Raw genomic sequence first — 23,278 nt, 5'->3', positions numbered from 1 at the left:
GAATTTGGCTGTGCTCTTGGAAATAAGCCTCACGATTCTGCTGGAGAGATGTTTTAGCTCAGACAGAGCACAGCACACAACGGCTTTGTTAAAGCGCTGGCTCTGTGCTTATGGCAGGAAACTGAAGCAAAAATGTACTTTTCTACCTACGATCTGTGCTGGTTGTTTTGAATGCAGCCAAGGCAGCATTTTAGTCCATGCTTGCAGGCATGAGCACCCCTGCAGCTAGGAGATAGAAGCAGTTAAGAGAGCAGTTAGCCCCTGACTTTGTATTTCATCAGTTCAGCAGCTCTTTTTCTTTTTTTAGGACAAACCCTGTAGCTCTGTCTGCCCTATGACGGGCTGTTAAATGAGAGCCATTCATTCAGTTCTTTAACTCAGCTGCTTTTTGCAAGCCCTGCATGGAAAGTGAAGTACTTAGAAAGAGTAGACTCCATGCATACCCACAGTTGGTTGGTGGTTGGACTTGGTGATCTTGAAGGTCTTTTCCAACCCAGATGATTCTGTAGGTCAGAGTGGCATCTTTAGGAGAAGTTTATATCATACAGCCCTGCTTGGCAACCTGACAACCAGCAACTGAGCAGCCAGCAGCAGCAGTGAAGCTCACGGGATGTGTGCTGGAGCTGACAGACCCCAGGATGATGTGATTTCAGAAGGCATCCAGGACGTCTGTGTGTCACTGCGATTTGTAGGTGCACAGAGTTGGGCATCCCAAGTGTGTGTTTGTCCTTCAGCGTGTGCCGTCCGACTTTGTGCACGCACAAAGTGCAGAGCTCACCAGAGAGAATATTCTGGAGCGTAAGCAAAGAAAGTTCAGATGTTTTCAGTCTGAGAGTGAAATTGCAGAAGGCCCGCAGTGGTCTGACTTATTGTGCAATCTCTGTAAGTAATTTGTAATCAAAATACCTTTGCACATGTCACTTTTATATTTCCTGTAATAAAACAGCAAGAGCAATTAAGATTTTGGACCATAATCTTCTACGAGCGTGCTTCTAAAAGGGGCTGGCTTGGGGATTTTTTCAGTTATGACTGAAATAACCAATTTTAAGATTTCTGATTACTTCAAAAAAAGTTTAATAATAGCTATTTTAACAGACTTCCAACTGTAGCCTGACAAACAAAGCCGTTATGTGGTAACATAATTGATCTGGTGTTTATTTCTGAGAAAGTAAAATAAATAACACCACAGAACTCTTCACAGAACTGAGAGAACAGCTGTGCTCCAGTTACCCAGCACATGACCCAGTGGGCTCCATTTGCTTAAAATCAGAATGAATTGGTAAATACGCATCCATATTCATGCAAATGCTTCAGAGCGAGTGTGCCTGATAGCACACTGTGTGCTGTGCATCTGCAGGGTCGTTCTGACACAGCTCTGAAAGTTGTCTGTGGTCTTAGCATTCTTCAGGAAACGTTAGATTAATGCAGCCTGCCTTGTCGTGTGATTTTTTTTTTTTTTTTGGGTTAAGTAGGTGCACGAAGGCTGGTGCTGCATAAATGAATTACACGGAAGGCTTTGGAGGAAGAGGGTGCTTGTAAACTAGACTGAAATTAATGAATATAAGAATTAGAAATCAAAACTTTATGTTTAGTCTGAGGAGAAACAATTCCTTAAACCATAACCACATGGCTGTTTCTTGTTTGCATCAACTCTGGTTGACTGTTATTGTCTTCTGTTAATTCTCTGGGGCAGTGGCCTGACTTTGTTGAATGAGCCAATTGTTTTCCTTTGTGTTGCCCATCAAGTAAGTCCCCATCTGGTTTGTATCAGACTGTTTTCACAGCCAGCAACTGCTGCCTTTTCTATATCCTGACACTTAAGGGCCCCATGCTATCAAAGCATTGCTGTGATAGCCTGTCTGGCTGGGCCTATACAGCTGTGCCTTGCAGCTTGAAACTATTACCCAAGTAATGGTAACTTAGAACTTGAACTGGCCCTTATTCCCATTGGTGTCGTGTGTACAGTGAACAGAATACATTTTTTGTTGAACTCGGTCCTCAGCAAGAATTCTTTAAAGCTCTTACTTGAGTTTATGTGATCGGTCAGTTTTTATTTTCCAGCAGCTTCCTGTATCTAGAGGTAGTTACGTGTTCCTCTAAAACATTAATGAGTACAAGACAAGCAATATTTATTTAAGGTACTGTTGTTATTACTTACTTTTATGGTACATTAAAGCTCAATAAGTGAAAATTAAACAAGCAAATGATTCTTAATGGGGACTTTCTGTATCAGATTGAGAATGTATTGCCAGCAGTGGTCAGGAAGCTTTCTGAGTGTGATAAATGTGGGCTGTGTGAATCACGCTACACCTCGGCTATGACTCTGCTTGCTTTCAAAGTAGTTCTCTGAAAATACAGAGCAGCAAGTCTGCATGAACTTATTTATCTCCTGGTGGAACAGGGATTGGACAACTTTCTCACCTGAGCAGTAAAACTGTATTACAGATTGCATTACAGAACCCCCGAGGGGCCCCAGGCGTGACCCAGGCTTTCCTCATCCTAGGAGACAGTCCTGTTCTGAGAGTCCTTGCAGCACGTGTGTTCTCTCCCTTAGAGATGGTTAAAAACAACCTAATTGCATCAAATAACAGCGCCATTCAGATGTGATGATCTTTACGCATTTGGTTTTCTCTGCTCTTGCATAGGCTGTAGTGTGGCATAAGTCTTAGTGAGGGCAAATATGTTCCCAAATGGGTGAATGTATTGAATTTGTAACTATATTCTGGAATCACTTCTTTCATGACAGTCTGCATTGAAGAGAGGGAAACAAAGAGGGACAGAGGGAAAAAAGGTAACAAATAATGCATTTTAAATTTTTGCTTCTTCTGTGAGTGTGTATAGAAAGGGCATGAAAGCAGATTGATTTATCTGAGTGAGTGTTCCTAAACTTGGGAGTGCAGAGGAACGTATAGAATATATACGTAATGGAAATACATTTGCTTCAAGGAAGTTACCAGAGAGCCACTAAATTCCATGAGCTGCTTTAAAATCTAATTATTGAAATACCCTTGGCTTATAACAGTAAATTGCAATTACTTATGGACCAGAATGACTCATAGGTGATTTTATTCAGCATTAAGGTTTCGTATAGACTCCCATACACCTGTGGTACCTATGTCGCTAAGTTAGATCCTAATTCTCCACTTGCAAGTTTTGTGAGCCCAGGACTTCAGCTGCTGCATTTGCAGAACTGTGTATTTGGTGCAAGCTCACCTCAACTTCAGGACTGCAGAGCTTGTTAGATAGGAATGGTTTACCTCTATGCTTTTTGTAGTGTTGCACACTGGGTGTGATTGTGACAGATTAGGATTGTTGTAAATAATTGGCTTTACGTCGTTGCCAGTTCTATAGAGGGTTTGCAAAGGTGCTTTCTAAAGGAGCTCTCTGTATTTGCTGTTCCTATAACTGTAACCAGCTGAATTCAGGAGCTGCAGAATGTGCAGCCCCACAGATCTGCTCCATTCACCTGCCTGAGTCACGACAAGTTGGCATGCAGCGCTCACACCACTGCAAGGAGCTGCTCCCATGCATGCCTATTTGAGTTCCTCTTGCTTTCCTTTCCTGTGCAGATTTCCCCATGCTGTATCCAGGAATATTTAAACCTGGACAAGTGATAAATGAATTTCAGTCAGACAGCTTACAAGCTCTATTAATCATGTGGCCCAAAGCAGTGAAGAAACCTATTGGTGAACTGAGTACAAGCCAAGATTGGCACCAACACTTTGGGCTGGGAAGAGTGACTGTCAAAGAGCTGCAAAGCTTTCTAAAGCAAGTTGGCACTGGGGACTACAAAGAATTATCACCATCAATTAATGCTTCAACTTTTGTATACGTGTGTAGTTTTAGAAGTAAAGAACATCTGCCAAATGGAAACACAGTGTGAGCAGGGCTTACATTTCAGGTTGGACCAGCCTCTGGGCTATTGATTGAGCTGTAGGTGACCCTGTGTGTAGCAGGGAGTTGGAGCAGACGGCCTTGAGCTGGTCCCTTCCAACTCAAATGATGCTGTGATTCTACGTGGTTATGTTTGTGTCCCAGAAGGCACTGCCTGGCTGCTGCTTGAAGACTGCAGAGCAGCTCCAGGGTTGCTAGCAGTTTGTTGGTTTTACTGGTGCTGGTGGGGAGCCATTGGTCACTACATCTTCCAGAAGCACAGTGTTAGTGAGAGGAGTTTGCAGTGCTTTCTTTGCTTTGTACAACAAATGGCAGGAGTGGATGCATGTGCCATTACAATAAGCAGCAATGTGGGAAGTTAGAAAGGGGATGCAGTGGGCTAAACTGGTAGCATAGCTGTAGAGCAGTGTGTTTCTGCAGTTCATTGGCTCTATTGATTTAAAGCTATTTGTGAGTTCTTTTACAGAGTATCGCAAAGGAATCTTGTTTTATTCTTTCCCGTGTAACAGGCTTTGGTTTTTGTTTTGTTTTCCAAGGAGGAATGCTTATTGTTACTCACAAAGTTTAAACATTCTTGATGTGTACAAATGTTAAAATAGCATGAGAAAGAAAAAAAAATTGCTGTCAGACATTTCCAACATTCTGGTCCAGGGCATTAGATTGTAGACAACATTACTTGTTATTATGCTGGGTGCTCATTACAAGGGAAGTTTTGGATGCCCTTTGGCAGAATAGGGTCTGAACTCTTGCACGTTAACTCTCTTCCAACACATCTGCTAGTAAGGACATTGAATGTATTCCTTATTTTAACATAATGCTTATTTAGATTACTGTAGTATTCTTTCTGACCTAATGGAAAAATTATTTGCCACTTAAAATTTCCCTGAATTACTTATTCCTCATACGTTTTTCAGAATTAATTGATACGCACAAATGTTAAGATCTTCAATGGCCACCTTCTGCTGTTTAACATAAGTCTTGAAGGGAGATCTTTCTAACAAGTTTGTGGGCACACATGCTAGAAATGTCTGTGCAGAGTTGCAAAATGCAACTGCATAGGGCTGGATTTGTTCTGTCTTGTTTTGCTTTGGGAAAAAAAAAAATCATAATCTTTTTAAAGGGTGCAATTACAAAAATTGAGTAATTGTGCTGTAGCTATAGGCTTTTTAATATACCAAATTTTTGTAGTGTTGGTAAAGTAATGGCAGTCTTGGCAAACAGTTTCCATATGCAGAATCCCATGGCTTTAAAAGTGAAAAATGATCAAAACAAATGCATAAGGTCCTGTGAATATTTATGTCTGTGGAATGGAGGATTACAGCTAGGTGACAGAGATCACCTAGAAGAAAACACTTGTCATTTGAACAGCTTTTTTTCTGAGTAGATCTTGTATAGATTTTTGTTAAAAGAATGCAAGTAGTGACCTTAGTGTAGGTGATGAGTGACTCACAGTGAGAAAATTCTGCCCTGCAGCACTGCTGGAGGGGCTGTGTGGTACAGAAGGTTTTCTCTTTTCTTCCTGATGTCCATCCCAGAGCCTTCATTCTGACCTGACTGCTGCCATGGCTGGAGGGAATGTAACCCTCTGGCCAGGAAATCCTCTTGTCTGGTTGAGAGAGAGCGCATCAAGGAATCCCGTCACGTTTTTAAGTGATAGAAAGTAGCTCTTGACTTCTTGCCCATGCACTGCGATTTGTTGTCTTACATTCCTAACAGTTGTTTTTAAAAGTCTCCTAGCTGGCCTTAATAGATCAGCTGAGTTAATAGAGCTGGATAACACACAGTGTTTACTAAGCATATGCAGTGCGAACATCACAGCAGAGAACGTGCTCAGTCTTGACCTGCAACACACGGAACTTGTCTGATAAGTACAGATTGCTGTTTGTCTTGAACTACGTGTGCATCCATCCCAAGTGATATGGACAACTGCACATCAAAGGCTGCATGAAAGCCATCGTACTTCTGTGCATGGGCCACATTGACCCAAACAACAATTCTGAGGCAGGAATGGATTCCTGTGTAACCTAATAGGTCTTCTAGCAGGTATGCTTACTTATAAAGAATGTCACTTCTGGAATTCCCTCACTGGGACACCCATCTTCATTTCACCACAACTTGGGAAGATGCTCATTTTCAAACCCACTGCAAGCCTGATTTGCTGTGAGGCATTATAGAATTTAGTTTGTTCAACTCTTAACAGCTTGTGTAAATTATTGTTTAATTATTTCGAAATAAAAACAAGTCATGGAACTTTTATGAAGGTGCTTTGATTTTTTTAACTTGACACTCCTCATGTAGGCTACAAACACTATTATGTCTAGCACTGTGGTACGATGTAGATAAGCTGCAGGCAGTAGTACTGCAATTAATATGTAAAGATACGACGTCTCAGAGGAGCCAAGCTTACTGCTAGGTTGTACTGAATGACTCTGCATCATGAGGGAGGTCTGTGTAACTTCATTTCAGAATTAATGTGAATTCATGCTATTGGTTGTATGAGTCTATTTTCTTATAGAAACACAGAATAGTTTGGGTTGGAAGGGACCTTCAAGGCCACCCAGTTCCAACTCCCTGCTATAGGCAGGGACACCTCCCTCTTGACCAGGTTGCTCACAACCCAATCCAGCCTGGCCTTGGATGCTTCCAGTGAGGGAATGCTTCCAGGAGCCTCTCTGGGCAACCTGTTCCAATGTCTGATTGCCCTCACCATAAGAATTTCTTCCTAATATCTAGTCTAAGTCTACTCTCTTCCAGTTTATAACCATTTCCCCTCATTCTCACGCTACCTGCTCAACCTTCCCAATAAAAAGTTCCTCCTCCTTGAGCTTTGTTTTGCTTTGCTTTGACAGCTGGCATGAAAATGTCTTTTGGATCCCCAAACATGAAGGTGTGAATAACAGAACTGTATGTGTTGGTTTTATATGACTACTTTCCCATCCATTCACCTTTAGATTTTTCAGAAAATGAAGGAAAAAAAAAAAAAAAAAAAGATTAATATATGGTTTTTAATTATCACTTGTCAGATTTTTCCAATCCCACCAGCTGTTTACCTGGGTTCTCTTGTGGACTGAGAGATTGCTCCCCCCAAGCCTTGCACAAGATGCTTGTTTTCGTGGTGTTTTTCTAGAGTTTCTGTACCAGCACTGGACCTCCTCCTTCTGCTGCCTGTCTGTTCACTGTCTCTTACCTCTGAATAAAATTTGCTGTTTCCAGGTCTACTGCAGATGACCCCTCCTCTCCCTGTTTTGCAACAAAATGGTTGCAATCAAGAAACAAGCAATGCATACAAGTTACAAAATGAGTATTCATTTTCACATCCCAAAAATCACAGGCTTCTGCAAGGAAAATTGGAGCTGACTTTTCTATTTCTTCTTTGTATTAATAATTATTGCAGTTGTATGGAAAGATCATTGCACATCTTCTGGAAGTGAGTTGCTGGGAAACAACAGCAAGAATTACAGCCAGGGAACTTCATTGTTGAACAGTGAGACACTGTACAGCACAAAGTATGTCAGATCGAAGGGAGGAGAGTAGATTTTAGTCTCCAAAAGGAAATATTTATTTAGTAAACTCTGCAATCTCATTCCTAGATGTTTTTGGAGCTGCTTTCTGTCTGCCCTTCCCTACCGGTCTCCAACAACTCCGTTAGGATTTTGAACAATCTGGTTCTAGTTTATTTTATGTATTTCTAGTTTTTGTTCTGTTTAGTGTTACTATTGGTGGGAATATAACATGTTTTGGAAAACCGCTGAACCTTGAACTCAGACTTGAGAGGAGGAAAAATCATTTTCAAATATTCTGCTTTGTAAAATGTGTTCGCTGCTTCGCCCATACCCCACCCTCTTATACTGACTCAGGATCTGATTTATTTCCTTTTCCCAAATGTTTATAAGCAGGATATACATTGGAGTTTAAACAAACAAACAAAAAAGAGAAAAGAGTGTGTGCGTCTGCATGTTTATTTTCTGTGTATATGTACACACAATTTCCATAAGTACACTACACCATGTGAAGATGGAATTTGCCAAGTTTGGGTCAAACCTTCAGCTGAACTCACAGTATAGAGTTTTCTGTCTCCTCTGGTGGCTGTAGCCCACTTATTTGGTTTTATGAGTTGGCTGAAGTTTTCAAGAATGAAACTTTTCAGCTCAAGCAGTAGACTCATGCTTTTAGATCCAGACATTTTTTGGCTCAAATCCTGCAGATATCAGTCCATTTCTGTAGAATATCTGATGTGTTTTAATTGTAAATCTATCCCTTTCGTCTAACTCAGCCCTGGAAATTTGGCCTCAGTTTGCCTAGAGAATTTTCTGTTTGTCATGAAAACATTTAAGTTATGGATGATCTGTTTCTGAGCTGGAGAACAAAACTGCTTGCATTTGCAGAGCATCTTGTTCTCTTGCTTTTGTGTTTCTAACCCCATGGAAGCCAGAGATCTGACCCGCCTTCAAGAGCCCTGTGCTAAGCAATGCATTTACGCAATGAGATCACAGTCACACGTGCTTAAACATTTTTGCTTCGTTTTTGGCTGAGCTGGGAAAGGACATCTTCTCCGTAATAGCATAAATGTGCATATGAATTCAAAGTGGAAGTGGGCCAGGGCTAGAAGAGTGGAGGACCTGTGGTTTCTAATGAGCGCAGAATAATCTTGTCCAAATGGCTGGGTTATTTCAGAGACCACTGATGGTTGAGCTCCCTTCTGAGAATGTTGTATTCTTTGCCATCTTGATGCCATCTGACCAGTTCCTTACCATACCAACTTTCAACTGTATAAGCCATTAAATTCTAGAAACGTTGAGTTATGTATTCAGTACACAGAGTATAGCTTGACATGAGACTTGACTGGAAATCCTGTTTCTTATAATATAATTAGCAACATGACTGACACTGCACTATATTTTCTCTTTTCAGTTTAGCCTTCAGGACTGCTTACATCAAAATACGCCTGTTTCTTATTGATATATATCAACCCCATTAAGTCTGGAATAATCTTGACTTTGCAGAAAATACTGCTTCTTGCCTTGCTGTGCTCAACAACTGTACAATTAGGTATGAAAATGAGTGGACAAAATGGGGGAAGGATGGAGTAAAAACTATGAAGGCACTTTCGTTGGGGGTTTTAAGATGCCGAGTTACAGATTTGCAGGTGCTGTGCTATCCCCAGTGCTCTGAACACTTGAGATAATGCCATCTGGAGGAAGTTATTTGTTGGGACAGGACAGCATTTTAATCTTTGAAGTCAGTAATAAACAAAGTGAAGCAGCTGGAACCTGGCAGGAGAAGAAACAAGCCATTCGTATCAACCCGTGCTATTAAAGGAATGGGAGTTCTGCAGCAGACTTGTTTTTTTTTCATATACTTGGAAAGTTATTCTTGCTCTAGAAGTCAGCTGCTTCAGTTTTTACATCGGAGAAAGAGTAGAGGAAGGGTTCTGGAGGGTGATGGTTGTTTATAAACTTCAGGAAGTAATATGCAGTTAATTAGAGTAATTACGGTTCCAGTTATAAACTACAACAATAACCTGGATCCCAATCCTCCCTACTTATTGTCTATGAAGATAAGTCCTTTTGTCGATAAGATAAGGGTCTGATTTACCTCCTGATAAATTAAAAATGGAAACTATGGACACCAACCGTAAGGAGTTAAAGCACATGGTTTTTATTTGGCTTAAAAGTCAGACTTGTTTAGTCTTTTTATTTTGCCAAATCTAAAAATTTAAAGGGAAAGATTTAAACATTTTTCTTTGTTCTTATTGTTGCCATATGGTATGAGTAACAAAACCTCCCTTCAGTGTGTTTAATTCCTTTTCCATTTGGCATACATTCACGATACACTTGTATATAGCATACTCTCTGTGTGACGGTATGTCTTAGAGAAAAACTCCCTTCACAGGTCACTGGATGGTTGACACACCATTAATTTTTATGTTTCTGTTAAACAAAGATCTGGAAATTTAGTACTGTACACGAATTTGTTATAGATTGCCAAGCACAGGCAAAATCCCTAATCACAGATCTGACATTTTCCATCAGTGGGTCATCAAGATGTTTTCAGTCACCGCTGAGTTTCTACCAGTCAGAGTCCCTTAAACACACGTAGGAAGGGTGTCAGTTTTCACAGTTTATATGAAAGTATTCTTTTAGATGGTGACAATGAATTCGGAGAAGTGGAGGTCACCTGGGATCACTCATTCCATTTATTGGATTTTAACAAGGAAAAGTTTTATAAATACATCTAAGTACATGATTACAAAATTGTTTTGAGTACTTCCAGAACTTCTAAAGAGAAAAAGCTGTGAAGATCACCAATCGTCCTGCCCTGCCCTGCTTTGTAAATGGAGGAATTTTCCATATTTATTTTATAGCCTATCAGAAGGTTCTAAGCACCAATGCTATGTGCATATTTATGACTGTGAAGGGTTTGGTGTGGAAGAGGAAAGCATCTTAGGCTTGGTTGTGAGCTGATGGGGGGGAAGAAATAAAATGAAGTATCATGTTAAGGACCTGGACAAGCTCCATCTCTGATGGACAGCAAAAGCTCAGTATAGACACTCAAAAATATGTATGCTTAAAAGCTTGTATGTGAACACAGAAACAAGCATTTAAGCCTGCATGCTTGTGTTTGTGTATTTATCCACATAGACATCTCTGTATGTGTGCGCAGTGCATGCCAGAGGTTAGATTAAGTGAGGGGTGATAATGATAAAGCACATGTGGGGGTAACATAACAGTTTCATCTTTGGGTCCATATAGTGATAGGACTAGCAGCTTTCTGTCTTGGAAAGTTAGAGTCATGGAGCTGAGCTTATTGAGTAGGTGAAATAGGATATCCATCATATTTTATAGTTGAAGTGCTGAAAATCTAGGTTCTGTATTTTCTTGTATCTTAACACAGTCAAAAACTTCAGATTTCAAGAAGTGTTTGCTTTGATTATTTATTACACTTTTCTTTACTATTTGGATAACTCAGGACCTGCTAATTTCTCAGCTGAGCAAGCAGATGGAATTATTCTGTTGATTTCTCTGTCCTTTTAGCATTTTACATCTGTCATAAAATTGAACTGCAGTATGTCTGTAAAATATATTAGAGTATGCATTAAGAAGAATGTATACTGATATCATAGGGTCTTTCAGCACCCCAGAGTCAAATGCTTGCAAAGTTACTACAGAGCTTTTGGGATAAGGGAATATTCTTTCTCTCCACACCCCCCCCCCCCCTTTTTTTTTTTAACAAACCTGAAAACAGCTGTTGAAACAATGACCTCATGGAATATGACATGGCTGTGGAAATTATTAACAAACTCAAGCTTTGAAAGCATCAACCTACATGCAGAATTGAAGTGCTGCTTTGGTGTCTCGGATGATTTACAGGACTTCCTTGGGCATTACACATCCATGTCTTTACTGTGTGTCAGCTTCACGTCTAACCAAATAAAAGCTTTGCTTTTCTTCTCTTCCCCTTCTGAATAACCTATTTTTGTCATGCGAACGTGGTTACAGGCTAAGCTCATGGAAGTACTTCTGGAAAAACAAAACGCATATGTTATTTGCACATCCTTGTGCTGTTACTGTAATGTGCTTTGGAATCACGTTCAGAAGAAGTTGAATTTCTCATGCCATCTTACTGCTCCTGTGTTGGATTTGCTTGGGCCCATGCCAACACAAGCCTTGGCATCTGCGCTGTGCTGAGGGTTTCAGGAAGGGAGCAAAGAAGGCTGTCCAAAAAGTGAGGATGGTGGTCAAACTGCAGCCACTGCTTCTTGCAGAGCATGTGAGCAGCTGTGGCAGGCAGGTGACATTGGTTCCCAGGGGTCACACGCGTGCTCTTGTGCTATTGCTGCCATCCCGAGGTGCAGGAGGCTCAGCTGGCACAGGCTGCTCCATGAACTGGCTTTACCATCTCTGGCTTCATTTGTGTTTGACTTCCTAGGCTGTTGGCAGCTGCTCCAACGTGAAAAACACCCAATGAAATTTTATTTTAGCAGTGGGTTTTTGTTATTTTAATTAGTCGTTTGGAGCGTGCTTTGCTACAAGGCAGATGAAAGCAGATTACCACTACAGTGACATAGTAGATAATTAAGTGGGGTGAAAGGAAGCCTAGCTTTCTTTTTTTTTTCATTGAGAAAATAGTGTTTTAATTACCTAGCCTGTGATAGAGGAAGGGAGAATTGTTATGGCTCATTGGAATAAGAACAAACTCCAGAAGGACCTTTGCTGTTGAGCGCAGACTCATGTATGTTTGTTTTGCTTGTAGCTGCTGCATTTAAAATAAATATCCCAAGGACAACTGCAATCTCAAAACACTCTTTCTGGTTCTGTGAATGCTATACCACTCATCCAATGCTATTTTTCCTGTCTGTAGCCTGATTCATGTCTTGCTCCCTCAGCTCCACAAACTGACGGATCCTGTCTCCTTCCTGGAGCTAAATGCAGTAACTTCTGCCCATCACCCTCCTTCCTACCTCTGGTACCTGCCTGCAGGTTGTTTTCTCTCCCTCCAGTGCTTCCCAGATGGAGACTGAGCACTGCTGTGACTTTCCACAGCATGTATACATGTGTAGGTAGGTGTATGCAAATACAGTCCATCCTTTGTATGCATAGATATTCATCCCTTTGTTGTCTTATCAAGAAAACTGTGATGGCTAAATCAGCATACTCTTAACTGCCTCAAAACTGTGGACAGTGAGGATGTCTGTGTCCTTGTATTCCCATGAGGTGATGTAATATGGAGATGAATTCAGTACAGCTAACTTGTATATGTTGTAGGCTGCAAATAACGTGGTTTTGTTCTGCTTTTTTTTTTTTTTCCCTAGGAGAAAGTGTTGTCCCACATTTACATTCACACGTTTCTGCAGAAAGGATGTCAGTGAAGCTGCCTTCCATGAATATAGATGACCAGACACAAAGTATAAGTAGCATTCATGGGGATTCAGATTCTTCAGGGGCAGATACATTTTAAAGCGTATGGCTTTTTATGACAGTCACTGTCTGAAGGTTTTGTCTTCAGTACATTTATCAGCCCAGTGTGATAGTCTGGATGTTTTATTCAAATAGTGGTCTTTCAGAACTGCTTGTTTTCTGCTATTTTTCTAATAATTTTGTTACGACTGTAAATTTAGGCAGTGGCTCTGTTTGTGAATATAACAAATGTTTTTAAGCAAATAAAATGCTGTTCTTTTGGAATCATTGTGTTTGAGTCAATGAATATGAAGGTCCTTTAAATATTTATTGTATGCACAGATGAACGGGGAAAAGATCAGTATTAAAATCCATGCCAAAGGTCTCTCTCAATGGTGGGGAAAAACAATTGGCTCAGCACAGTATCAGTACAGTTGAAATGGGGAGACAGAGGAAAACGTACCAAAGTCTTTGTATCAATATTGTGTTTATAGATATCTTCAGAACTCGGCTCTCAAAAGCTATGACAAAAGACTCCTTTTTGGTTGACTTGTACCTCGTTGTGGTACCAGAGCATATAACTTCATCTGCACAGCTTCAGTGCATCACTTAATGGGAGACACTTTGTTGTTGCAGATACTCATAACCGTGAACAGTTTCCATTACTCTTATTTTATGGAGCCTGCACTGATTTCATCTCTCTGTAGCAGAGACAGATTAAAGTTCCTGTTGGCTCTATTTTGATCTCATTGACACAAGGTTCGGTTGATTTGCTGCAAAACCTGCAAAGGGAAATGGAAAAAGAGAGAGCTTCAACCATTCAAGGTCAGTAATATCCAGATGATTCAATTTTAAAGGAAGTCTTTTGAGCACATTATGGAGTTGTGTTCTTGTCTGTCTTGACAGACATGTAACTAGCAGATTTGGTTGGGGGGTAAAAGCGTGGCAGGCTTCATGTAACATCACTTTAAGAAATGAAAAGATACCAGAGTGACAGCATTACTGGGGGTTTGTTTTCATCATACAGTGTCATAAATCATAGAATTGTTAAGGCTGGAAATGACCTCTAAGCTCATCTGGTCCAACCATCAACACATCACCACTGTGCCCACTGAGTTCACTGGAACTACCTATGGGGTATGGAAATACAGTGGGGATGGTAAGAGCTCCTTAACCCAGCTTTCTTACAAGAAAAAATCTTTGATGAAATTATGTTCCAAGTTCCCTGTTGAGCTGCTATGTTTTTGAAAACGCTAATATATAATTTAGATTCCCTTTGTTGCAGCATAAATAGGAAATGTGTGAAATGAGCCACACTGCTCCTGTGCCCAGAGCTGTTGGCCTGGATCAGAACTGTGTTTCACCAAACAAGGTACAGTTATAGAATCAAGAACGCACAGACAGCTGACAAACCAGGGGTGAGACAGGAGACAGCAGATGGATTCCCAGGCGAGCAGAGCACACAGAGTGGTGAGACAGCCCTGGCTGGGGGGAAAGGCAGTTGTCCCATACCACGATAACAACTGTGTCAGGTTTTGCTGGCTGCAATGCTGAGCATTGCACGTGTTTTTCTAATTCTCTTCTTTTTCCTCTTCTTGGGAACACATGCATTTAAGTCAAAAGTATTGTCATTGACTGGGCTGTGTAGAAACAAGCTGTGTTTTTAGGTGAATATGCAAGAAAATGCCTAGGGAAGACCGATTTCAACTGTTTTGAAAATTCCATTTAGAGTTATGTACTGTCTCACCTCAGCGTGACTGATAAGTATCTCTGGAAGCCCCTGTGTGCTTGGCAGTGTGATCTGGGTGGTGCTGGTGGGATGACACTGTGGCACTGGGATGTGCTAAGTGTTCGCCCACTGCAATCTCCATTTACCACTCACAGTGAACTGTGAGAGGTGGAGAAAGCGCAAAGTATTTGCTTTTCTTTCCCCCAAACTTACCCAAAACAACACATCCTGCCAAATAAACATAAGGGAACCTCTGTAAATCTGGCACCCGTGCATAGATCGTATTACAAGGGACTATTTATAATCCCTAGGAACAAACTAAAGGCTGTGTGGGGGTTGGGGGCATTGCTTTGTTTTTAATCAGGCTTTTATTTTTTTCCTTTGAAATGGGAAAATAAAATGCATCTTCTAGAAATTTATCTATTTCTTACTTTTGGATTCAGTCTTGTATTTCAGATCCCTGTAAATAGTTTTCCGGAGTTTGAAATGGTAAGCACATGTTCTGCAAACACAGCCAAGCCGTGATAAGGAATTCATCTGTCTGCCTCTTCAAGTTCCATTTTGTTTCTGCAGCTTTTATGATTGAAAATGCACATTTCTCATGGGCACTCACAGAACTGAAACAGCATGATTTGCAAGCTCGCTAAATGGATTTCTTCCAAGCAAGTCATTGGGGTATGTCATCAAAGCTTAGCAGCATCAAATAGAATTCCATCCAGGAAAAGTATTAAAAACCCACCTCTACACAGCTATATTTTTCAGTTAATTCTCAGCAGCAGAGGGGTGGGGGGAGGAGGTTGTTATTGGATTTCAGGATTGCAACGTGGAAACCAAAACCCTGGCTTTATATTTTGGTTCAGCTGAATTCCTGGTGAAGCTCACAGGAGTCTTAACATTAGGAAAGCACTGGCACCAGGGTGTTTGTTCACAGATTGAACTCACAGTATATGAAAGTGCAAAACTGAAATGTCAGAAGTGTTTCTACTTGCTGAAGTCATTTTCAAGCTTTGGTAAAAATCTGGCAGCCTGGAGGTGAGGTGCTCAGAAACCAATTTCTTTCTCTTTGCTCTAAGTAAAAAGAGATGCTGTGTGATTAGGGTGGCAGCAGTGAGGAGAATGGGTGGATCCATAAGTTGTGGCCGGTTTGTCCGATGCCAGTGTCACCTTTCCCTGTTCAGCTGATCTATCTTGGTTTTCAGTGTAGGAAGCAGAGCATTTCATGCACACGATTAATCTTATCTGAATTGGGGGAAATTGGATAAAGTGAGGCTTTTATTACTGCTGTTCACCTTCAGAGCTCAGAGGTTGAAGTTGTCAAAATTAGCTGCTGAAAATGTGGTGCTAACCTTCCAAGGTGCTTTACAGATCAATACAGGATAACGTTTCCGTCCTGCCTTGGTAAAGATGTACATGCCAGCCTTCTCCCTGTGAATTAAGTACTCAGATGTTTGAAATTACACACATGCAAAAAATTGCTGGATCCCACTCTGAAATGTATCTGCTTCAGAGCTGGAACCCTGCAGCTATTTAACAGCTTCCTGTTAACACTAGACATGAATAGACAGAAGGGCAAGAGGGTTGCATCCTACTGTATTGAAATGACATGAAAAGTTTATCTTCTCTGTACAGGTCCAACAGAGTTTTATAGGTGGGACTGAAAGCTACTTGTGATTTTAATACTGGCCAGCAGGTATGTTTCTATGATTTCCTCATTTTTTTATCCCATTCTTTTGGTGCACTCCTGATTTAAACACATAGGTTTCATAGGTTGCCTCTAAACACATACGAAACACATATGTTTTCATAGGTTGCCTCTAAAATACTCCTTGTTATGATCTGTGACAATGCCTTCCCCATCTTCCAGAACTTGGATGAGATATTGCCTCTTTGATCCCAAAAGTGTGACCATACGTGACCCGAATCTTGATGCTGTGGTGTCTTTGAGCCACACCATTGTGTTTCAGCATTCCCATGTTTCTGTCGAGACCAGTGGCACCATCTTTTTTGAAATGAGGAGATACTACTAAGCTAGAAGGAATTCTGGCCACTTTCCTATGACTTCTTTATATGGACAGGGCTCTAGTCTGCCTCTCCAGGCTTGTCCTTCTTTTGTCTTCTCATTATAGAAGCAATTGCTTCATGTTTCATAGAATCATGGAATGATTTGAGTTGGAAGGGACCTCTAAGATCATTTAGTTCCAAACCCCTGCTATAGACTCTCTAGACCAGGCTGCTCACAGCCCCATCCAGCCTGGCCTTGAATGACTCCAGGAAGGGGGCATTCAAAACATAAGTTAGAAACCAAAAGGTAAGAGAAAAAATCAAATCAGAAGCAGAATCCAGAGACTGCAGGGTGCTTTGTTCATGGAGGAGGTCATTTCCCAGTGCTCTCAGCCCCAGATGGGGCTGGCTTGGTCCTTCTTCACCCTCTGTAGAGCCTGCTTGGGGCAGGAAGCATCATTCCAGTTGGTCTTCACTCCCAAGGTCCACAGGCTGACAGTGCTGCACCAGAACTGTTGAGAAGGGATACACGAGGCCCCTGAAATAACTTGAACTAAAAGCCAGAGAGCTTCTTGCCTCTGTAGTTCCTATTGCAGAACTAGGGTGGTTTCAAAAAATAGTTGGGTAAAGAGAAATACAAAAATCAGTCATCTGAAGAATTGAGTGAGTGCAGAACAAAGATGTTTCGCATTGCCTTGGACCGACCACATGCAGGGATGTGTTGTTGTATCCGTGGGCATATTCCCTGCTCTGCCATCTCAGTGCACTGATTTCATATTGGCAGCTGAAAGATGTTCCCTTGATTGACACCTGTTCCTTTATGCATATATATATAAAACATATATGTTGTCCTTACCCTACAGCCTTTATCACTTGGATAGCCTACTGTCTGATCACCCTGTGAAGATCTTGCCACTGAAACCATGATTTATAGCTTATTTTTAATAGGTTCTGGGAGATGCTCGTTCAGCAAGGGGGGATTTTGCAGGCTGAGTGGCAGCCTATCATTTTTTCCCCCTTATTTTTATTCTGACAGCTTTGGGAATTGTAGCCTTGGAGAAGGGCACCCAGCACCCCGCATCTGTCACATAAGTGCTGCCTTCCCTTCTGTGCTGCAAAGCCGCACTCCTTCTCCACTGTGTTTCATTAATCAGCACCTGTGGCACCGAGGCATGATGAGACGTGGTACCAAATGGAGACCCAGCACCTGCCTGCACTGCTTTTAGGTCTGCTAGTGCCCATTGTTTGATGCAGCTTTCAGTGGTACAGTGCCAGGTACTGTGCAGGGATTCCTCTGGCCCACAGATTTTGTACCTCAAGGCCGAAGAGGATTTCCAATTCTGTGTCTCTCTCCATGTTACTTGATGAGCAGCTAATTTTCTTCTATTTCCCTAGTATTATTTCTCCCAGAGAGAGAGGATCAATTAACTACAGCCATCTTTGCAATCATGCCCTCTTTTAGTAAGCAGTAATGCTGTTACCTCCCCTAATGTTGTGAGCATGGTTTTCAGGACACCTCTTTCCAGGTTTGTTCAGTTTCTTGTACACTTTCTGGGGACAGCTGGCTGGTTGTTGCAAGTCTTCCTAAAGCCAGGAGGGCACAGGATGTGACAGGGACCTCACCACAAGGAGTCTGTACAGAAAGGAGCGTTGACAAAAGGGTTGCAAACCCCTCTTTCATGCTTGTAGCAGCAGATCTGCATCTTCTTGTTGTACTGTTTGAGGTGTAAGGGTCCCTTAGGGAAGCACTGTTTTTTCTCTGCTCTGGGTCAGTATATAACAGAAGGGACCGCTCATCCCCACATACCTGGCCCTCCTTGTTATCTTAATTGCTCCATTCTCACATCTCACACTCAATCTTTTCAGAAAATCAGAGCCTTCAACTTCATTCCTAGAACTTGAGGAAATCTCTCCGCCATTTCCCAGCATTATTCATTGGAGAACAAACCCTATCTCTCCCTGCCCGATGCAGCCCAAATTTCCTCGGGGATTATCTAAACAGAGCCACGTGATCCATTGCTCTCAACCTCTCTACAAATGGGAAAGCATAAATCATGTGTCCCTGCAAATAAACACAACTGGCAAGATGTTATTTTTCTCCGTCTGAAGTAACACCGGCTCTTTAATCTGCCGCCTCCTGCAAGCATGTCTGCTCAGAGAAAGTACAATCACTACAATGTATACACAATGTTCTTCTGCCACTTTTCCTTGCGAGCTCTAATGGGAGCTCTGTGCCAGAAGCATTTAAAGTAATGAAGCCAAATGAATACCTCTTACTGTTCTCGCTTCTCTTCTTCGTCTTGGCTTTGAGAGCAAAGAGCATTCCTGCTTGTAAGGAAATGAACAGCCCAGCTAAGAAAGGGAAAATCCAAACCGTGAAATCCTGGTGCAGCTTAATTGTCAGACCTGTGACTTTCTTATGAGCACCATTTTATGATGGGGGGAAAGGGGGAGGGGAGGGGCGGGTGCTGGGGCATCATTAATTCTGAAAATATTCTTTGTAAACTGAGGAAAGGGTAAGTCCTTGCCTTAACAGAAACAACTCCGAGCTGAGCACTTAGAAACACTTCAAAAACTGGAGATGTTTTTACAGTTAAACCTCGTCTGGAATTCATTTAAAATAATCATGTTTACATGGAGGTGAATTAGTACACCGAGCTCTGCCAATGCCTCACTGCAGCTAAGGGTGTGCAGCCAAGAGCCGTACCGGTGCTGGTTCTATCCCTGCACTGCAAGACTCTCGGGTAGGAAGCCCAGGGTTGGAGGGGGGGGTGGAAGCTAAAATTTCTTTAATCAGTGGTGAACCTTGTGGGGATAATCCAGGGGGAGTGAGCGCTGGGATATGTTTTGCCTTTCATTACAAACCAACTGGTTTTGTGTCTGCACAAGGCAGCCTGTAGAGTTCTTGTTGCTGTGAGTGCTGGATGTCTGACCGTTCCACTCCTGCCCTTCAGCTCTTGTTTTAGGGCCTCTCTGCTTGAGATAAGACATCCTTATGAAGCAAGTTATACATCAGATACCTGGGAATGTCTCTGCAAGTCTGTGCTGTGCGGTTCTTCCAGGAGTCAAAGAAAGCATTTCTCTTGATGAAACTCTGAGTGCGAGGATCTCTTCCCAGCTGAGGTCTGTGAGCAATTGCAGACAGCAAAGCCTTTCCGTTTTGCTTTGATGGACAAAAATGCAGTTGCCTTGAGTGTCAGCTGATAGGAAAAGGAGCTTTATTTCAGTCATCCTGCACTGTTTTCCTTTATTGAAGTTCACGGTGGTTGCAAGTCCCCTCCTGACCCTCAGCTCGTCCCCTACCTCCATCTGCAGATAGTGTGATGTCACCGGAGGTGCTCTTCCTGCCTGGGCTCTCAGCCTGGTCCTGGCAGACTGTGCCCACGGTGGGGATACATGGACCCTGCTGGGGACTCGGATGTCACCGCCTGCTCACTGCTGTGCCTGTCCAGTGCCTGCTGTGCATCGTGCGTGTGTCCCAAAGAAACACAGCTTTCAAATGTATGCTAAAAAAGGCAACATAGGGTAAAAGGGAAGTTATAAATGATACCAAACCTAGAAGGAAGACGGGGACAAGCACAGGATGCATGTTGGCAGCAGAAAGCTCTGTGCTTGGTCTGGATTTGCACGTGCATGGGAGATGATTTCCCCCTCTGCAGTACTATGCTCTGCTCTGGGCCTCCAGCACAAGGAGAACATGGAGCTGTTGGAATAAGTCCAGAGGAGGATCAAGGGGCTGAGTAAGGCGGTGTCCAATCTGGAGAAAAGAAGGCGCTGGGAAGACTTCCTTGTGTCCTTCCAGTATCTAAAGGGGCTGCTGAAAGCTGGGGGGGAGGACTCTTTGTCAGGGAGCGCAGTGACAGAGCAAGGGGCAATGGCTTTGAACTGAAAAGGAATCCTAAATTACAGAACACCTCAACATGGAGGGGGCCCACATGGATCTTTCCCTAACCACCCCAACCTTCCATGCCATTCCTCAGAGAGCAGAGCTCAGTGCTTCCATTCACTCCCTGCAAGGAGCTGCAGGCCGCCATGAGGCCTCTGCTCAGCCTCTGCTCTGGGCCCAACAAACTCCTCACACTCTTGCCCTCAAACCCTTCCCCATACCCGTAGCCCTCCTTTGGCCACTCTCTGACAGCTTTCTGTCCTGATCATGCAGTGCCCAACCTTCACCCAGAGCTCAAGGTGAGGTTGGAAGACCACCTCATATTCCTCAGTACATTTGGTGTACTGACAGCAGCCTCTGATCCTAAAGCTACAGCTGCCACTGCTCTAAGCACTTCTTACTAACCCATTTGCTTTGAATTCCTACAGATTTGTGTAATTTGCCACCTGTGGGACTGGGGAAGCTCTGTGCCGATGCTGGCAGCTTTGCCTAGAGATTTGCTTCTTCAGATAACAAATCTCAGACCGGCAGCTGAACCAGCACATGCTGCCATTTTAATGAACTGTAAACTCAGAGCATCTTAGCACACTTGGAAAAAAAACATAAATCAGAGTTACTTCTGATTTCTTTCTTTCCTTTTTCCTTGTTTCAAGAACATACAAGCAGCCAATGATTAGGTTTCTTGCAGCTAATCATTTCAAAATGGGCCACGTCACCGCCAGGCCCTGCGCTGCAGGGTTGGCCACAACATCTGTTCTGTGGAGGAGCACCGCCTTGAGCAGAGATAAACCCCTTCCAGCAGGATGTCAGGGAACCCTGCAAACATGAGAAAACTGCTGCCACTGAGGCTGTGAAACCCAAACCTCTCGGAGCTGCAGGCTGGGAGTGTCACTGCTGAAAGGGATGGGAGAAAGATGGAGCCTGGTTTCCATGTAGTGCAGCTGGGAATCATGACCCTCCTTGCAAAACCATTGCTTTGAATGCAAATTTCAAATGGGATAATGAGCTGGAAATTCAATTCATTTTCAGCAAACATGGGACAATTCTTACAGATTTGTTTTTCTCGCTGCAGGCATCCACCACCAGAAGCACAACATGAAGCTCAGTGGATCGAGCATAGCTCTTATGCTTCTCCAATCTGTTATTTTTATAGCTATTTCTGCATTGTGTTAGGTATCCTTGGCAGCAAAAAGGCTTTTGTTCCCCTCCCCCCTTGTTTTTCCAATATATATTTGGTGTAATGGGGATTTTTTGCTGTGATACTTAGTTTTTGTGTGGCAAATGAAACATTTGAAGAGAACAGTGCTCAGAAACTGAATAAAGACATGCAAAGCTGAGATCTTGCGGCAAGGATTTAAGAAGAATAAAGGTGCTGCAGACATTTCTGACACAATCCGAGAACCTGATCAAATGCTGCTTTTCCCTGACCTTGTTCCTGGGAGTGTTTGAATTGTTGGGGCTTCTGCTGCTGCTCGTAAAACTGACACAGTGTCTGCACAAAATGGAAAAATTTCACGTGCAAAGATTCTGAGCAACTTGAAAGAGGCTCAGAAAGGGGCAGGGCCTGGGACAAGCTCAGAAATGTGAAAGTATTTTGGATTACTGTGCCCAAGCCTCAAATTTACAAGATATTTAAAACACATGCCTACATTTACGGATATGAATACTTGCATTGACTCAATGAAATCCTTCACTAGGGTAAATGCAGGCATAGGTTCACCTGTCTTACTGAATGAGAAATGTAGAAATAATCCATGTACTTCTTCTTTGGGTCACAAATAGTCACAATGCAAACTTAAAGTAGATCCCAGCTGAGTACATAGAGCAGATGATGCAAAAACTCTGATAAATGCTACACCAGGTCTTAGATCTCGCTGACTGACAGCACAATAACTGCTTCTCCTTAAAATCACACAACCATTAAGGTTGAAAAAGATCACCGTGATCTCTAACCCCTATCCCCCACTACCACACTCACTGCCCACGTCCCTCAGTGCCACATCTCCCCAGTTCTTGAGCACCTTCAGGGATGGTGACCCCACCACTCCCTGGGCAGCTGTGCCACTGCATCACCACTCTCAGAGAAGAAATGTTCCCTAATACCTACCCTGAATCCTTCAGACAGTCTGAAGCATGCAGGATTTGGGCTGGTACACATGGATCATTTCTCCTCATCTCACTTCACTCTCAAATATTCTCACTTTTGAAGGTGACGAGTGCATGGACAACAGCGTTGGTGGAATTTGATGCCCATTCTTCACTGCAATGTGGTTAAGTCATCAGAACTACAGTCACTGTTACTGGTGAACACTGGCCACAATTCCTCAATATCTGTTTGTACTAACACCCAGATGCATTCATTTTTTTTATTTTCTGGGCTTGATGTTCCCATCACAAGCAGGTTTCTCATGAGCCACTGGAGGAAAGTGAGCAGGGAGCACTGGTGCCTGCAGCACTAGCAGCAGCAGAAGCACCTTGTTTTCCCAACGAGGGCTTCAGAAGAGCAGTGGCTCCAGCACTGCATCACATCTGGGCACCTGCTGTTCCCACAGCTCACACTAACCAGCTGGGCTGGGGGCTGCTCACGGAGCTCTATCGATCCACTCATGTGTCCAGCAGGGCTCATTGGGCTGAGCTGGCTGCTTTGTCAATATCCACATTAATCTCCCTGCAGACTCCATTCCAGCCACTTTGCAGCTTTGCTGAAGGCACGAACGTACTTCCCATTTTCCTGCTGAATTCACAGAGCTGCGGGTGCTCGCTCACTTCCCCGGCTGCAGCTGCAGTATTGCTGCCTGTAGGTGGGAACTGAAGGCTGAATTACTTTCTCTTGTCTTACTGATGGGCTCAGTTCTGGAGTTGATGTTTATT

At 42.7% G+C, this 23,278-nt stretch overlaps 1 protein-coding gene across 5 annotated transcripts in view; it reads left to right on the top strand.

Moving 5' to 3' along the window:
• KIAA0586 (KIAA0586 ortholog) overlaps positions 1 to 13,076 on the top strand; it is a 65,198-nt gene extending 52,122 nt beyond the window's left edge. For all 5 annotated transcript variants that reach the window (XM_090141860.1, XM_031605366.2, XM_031605365.2 and 2 more), the window contains exon 30: positions 12,707 to 13,076. In XM_090141860.1, coding sequence (XP_089997986.1) covers positions 12,707 to 12,852 — 146 coding nt within the window. In that variant the 3' untranslated portion in view covers positions 12,853 to 13,076. The remainder of the gene's footprint in view (positions 1 to 12,706) is intronic.
• The last annotated feature ends 10,202 nt before the right edge of the window (positions 13,077 to 23,278 follow it).

This window comes from Phasianus colchicus, chromosome 5, assembly GCF_987193195.1.
Source record: "Phasianus colchicus chromosome 5, bPhaCol1.hap1.1, whole genome shotgun sequence".
NCBI lineage: Eukaryota > Metazoa > Chordata > Aves > Galliformes > Phasianidae > Phasianus > Phasianus colchicus.
This window is presented reverse-complemented; position numbering and strand designations above follow the sequence as displayed.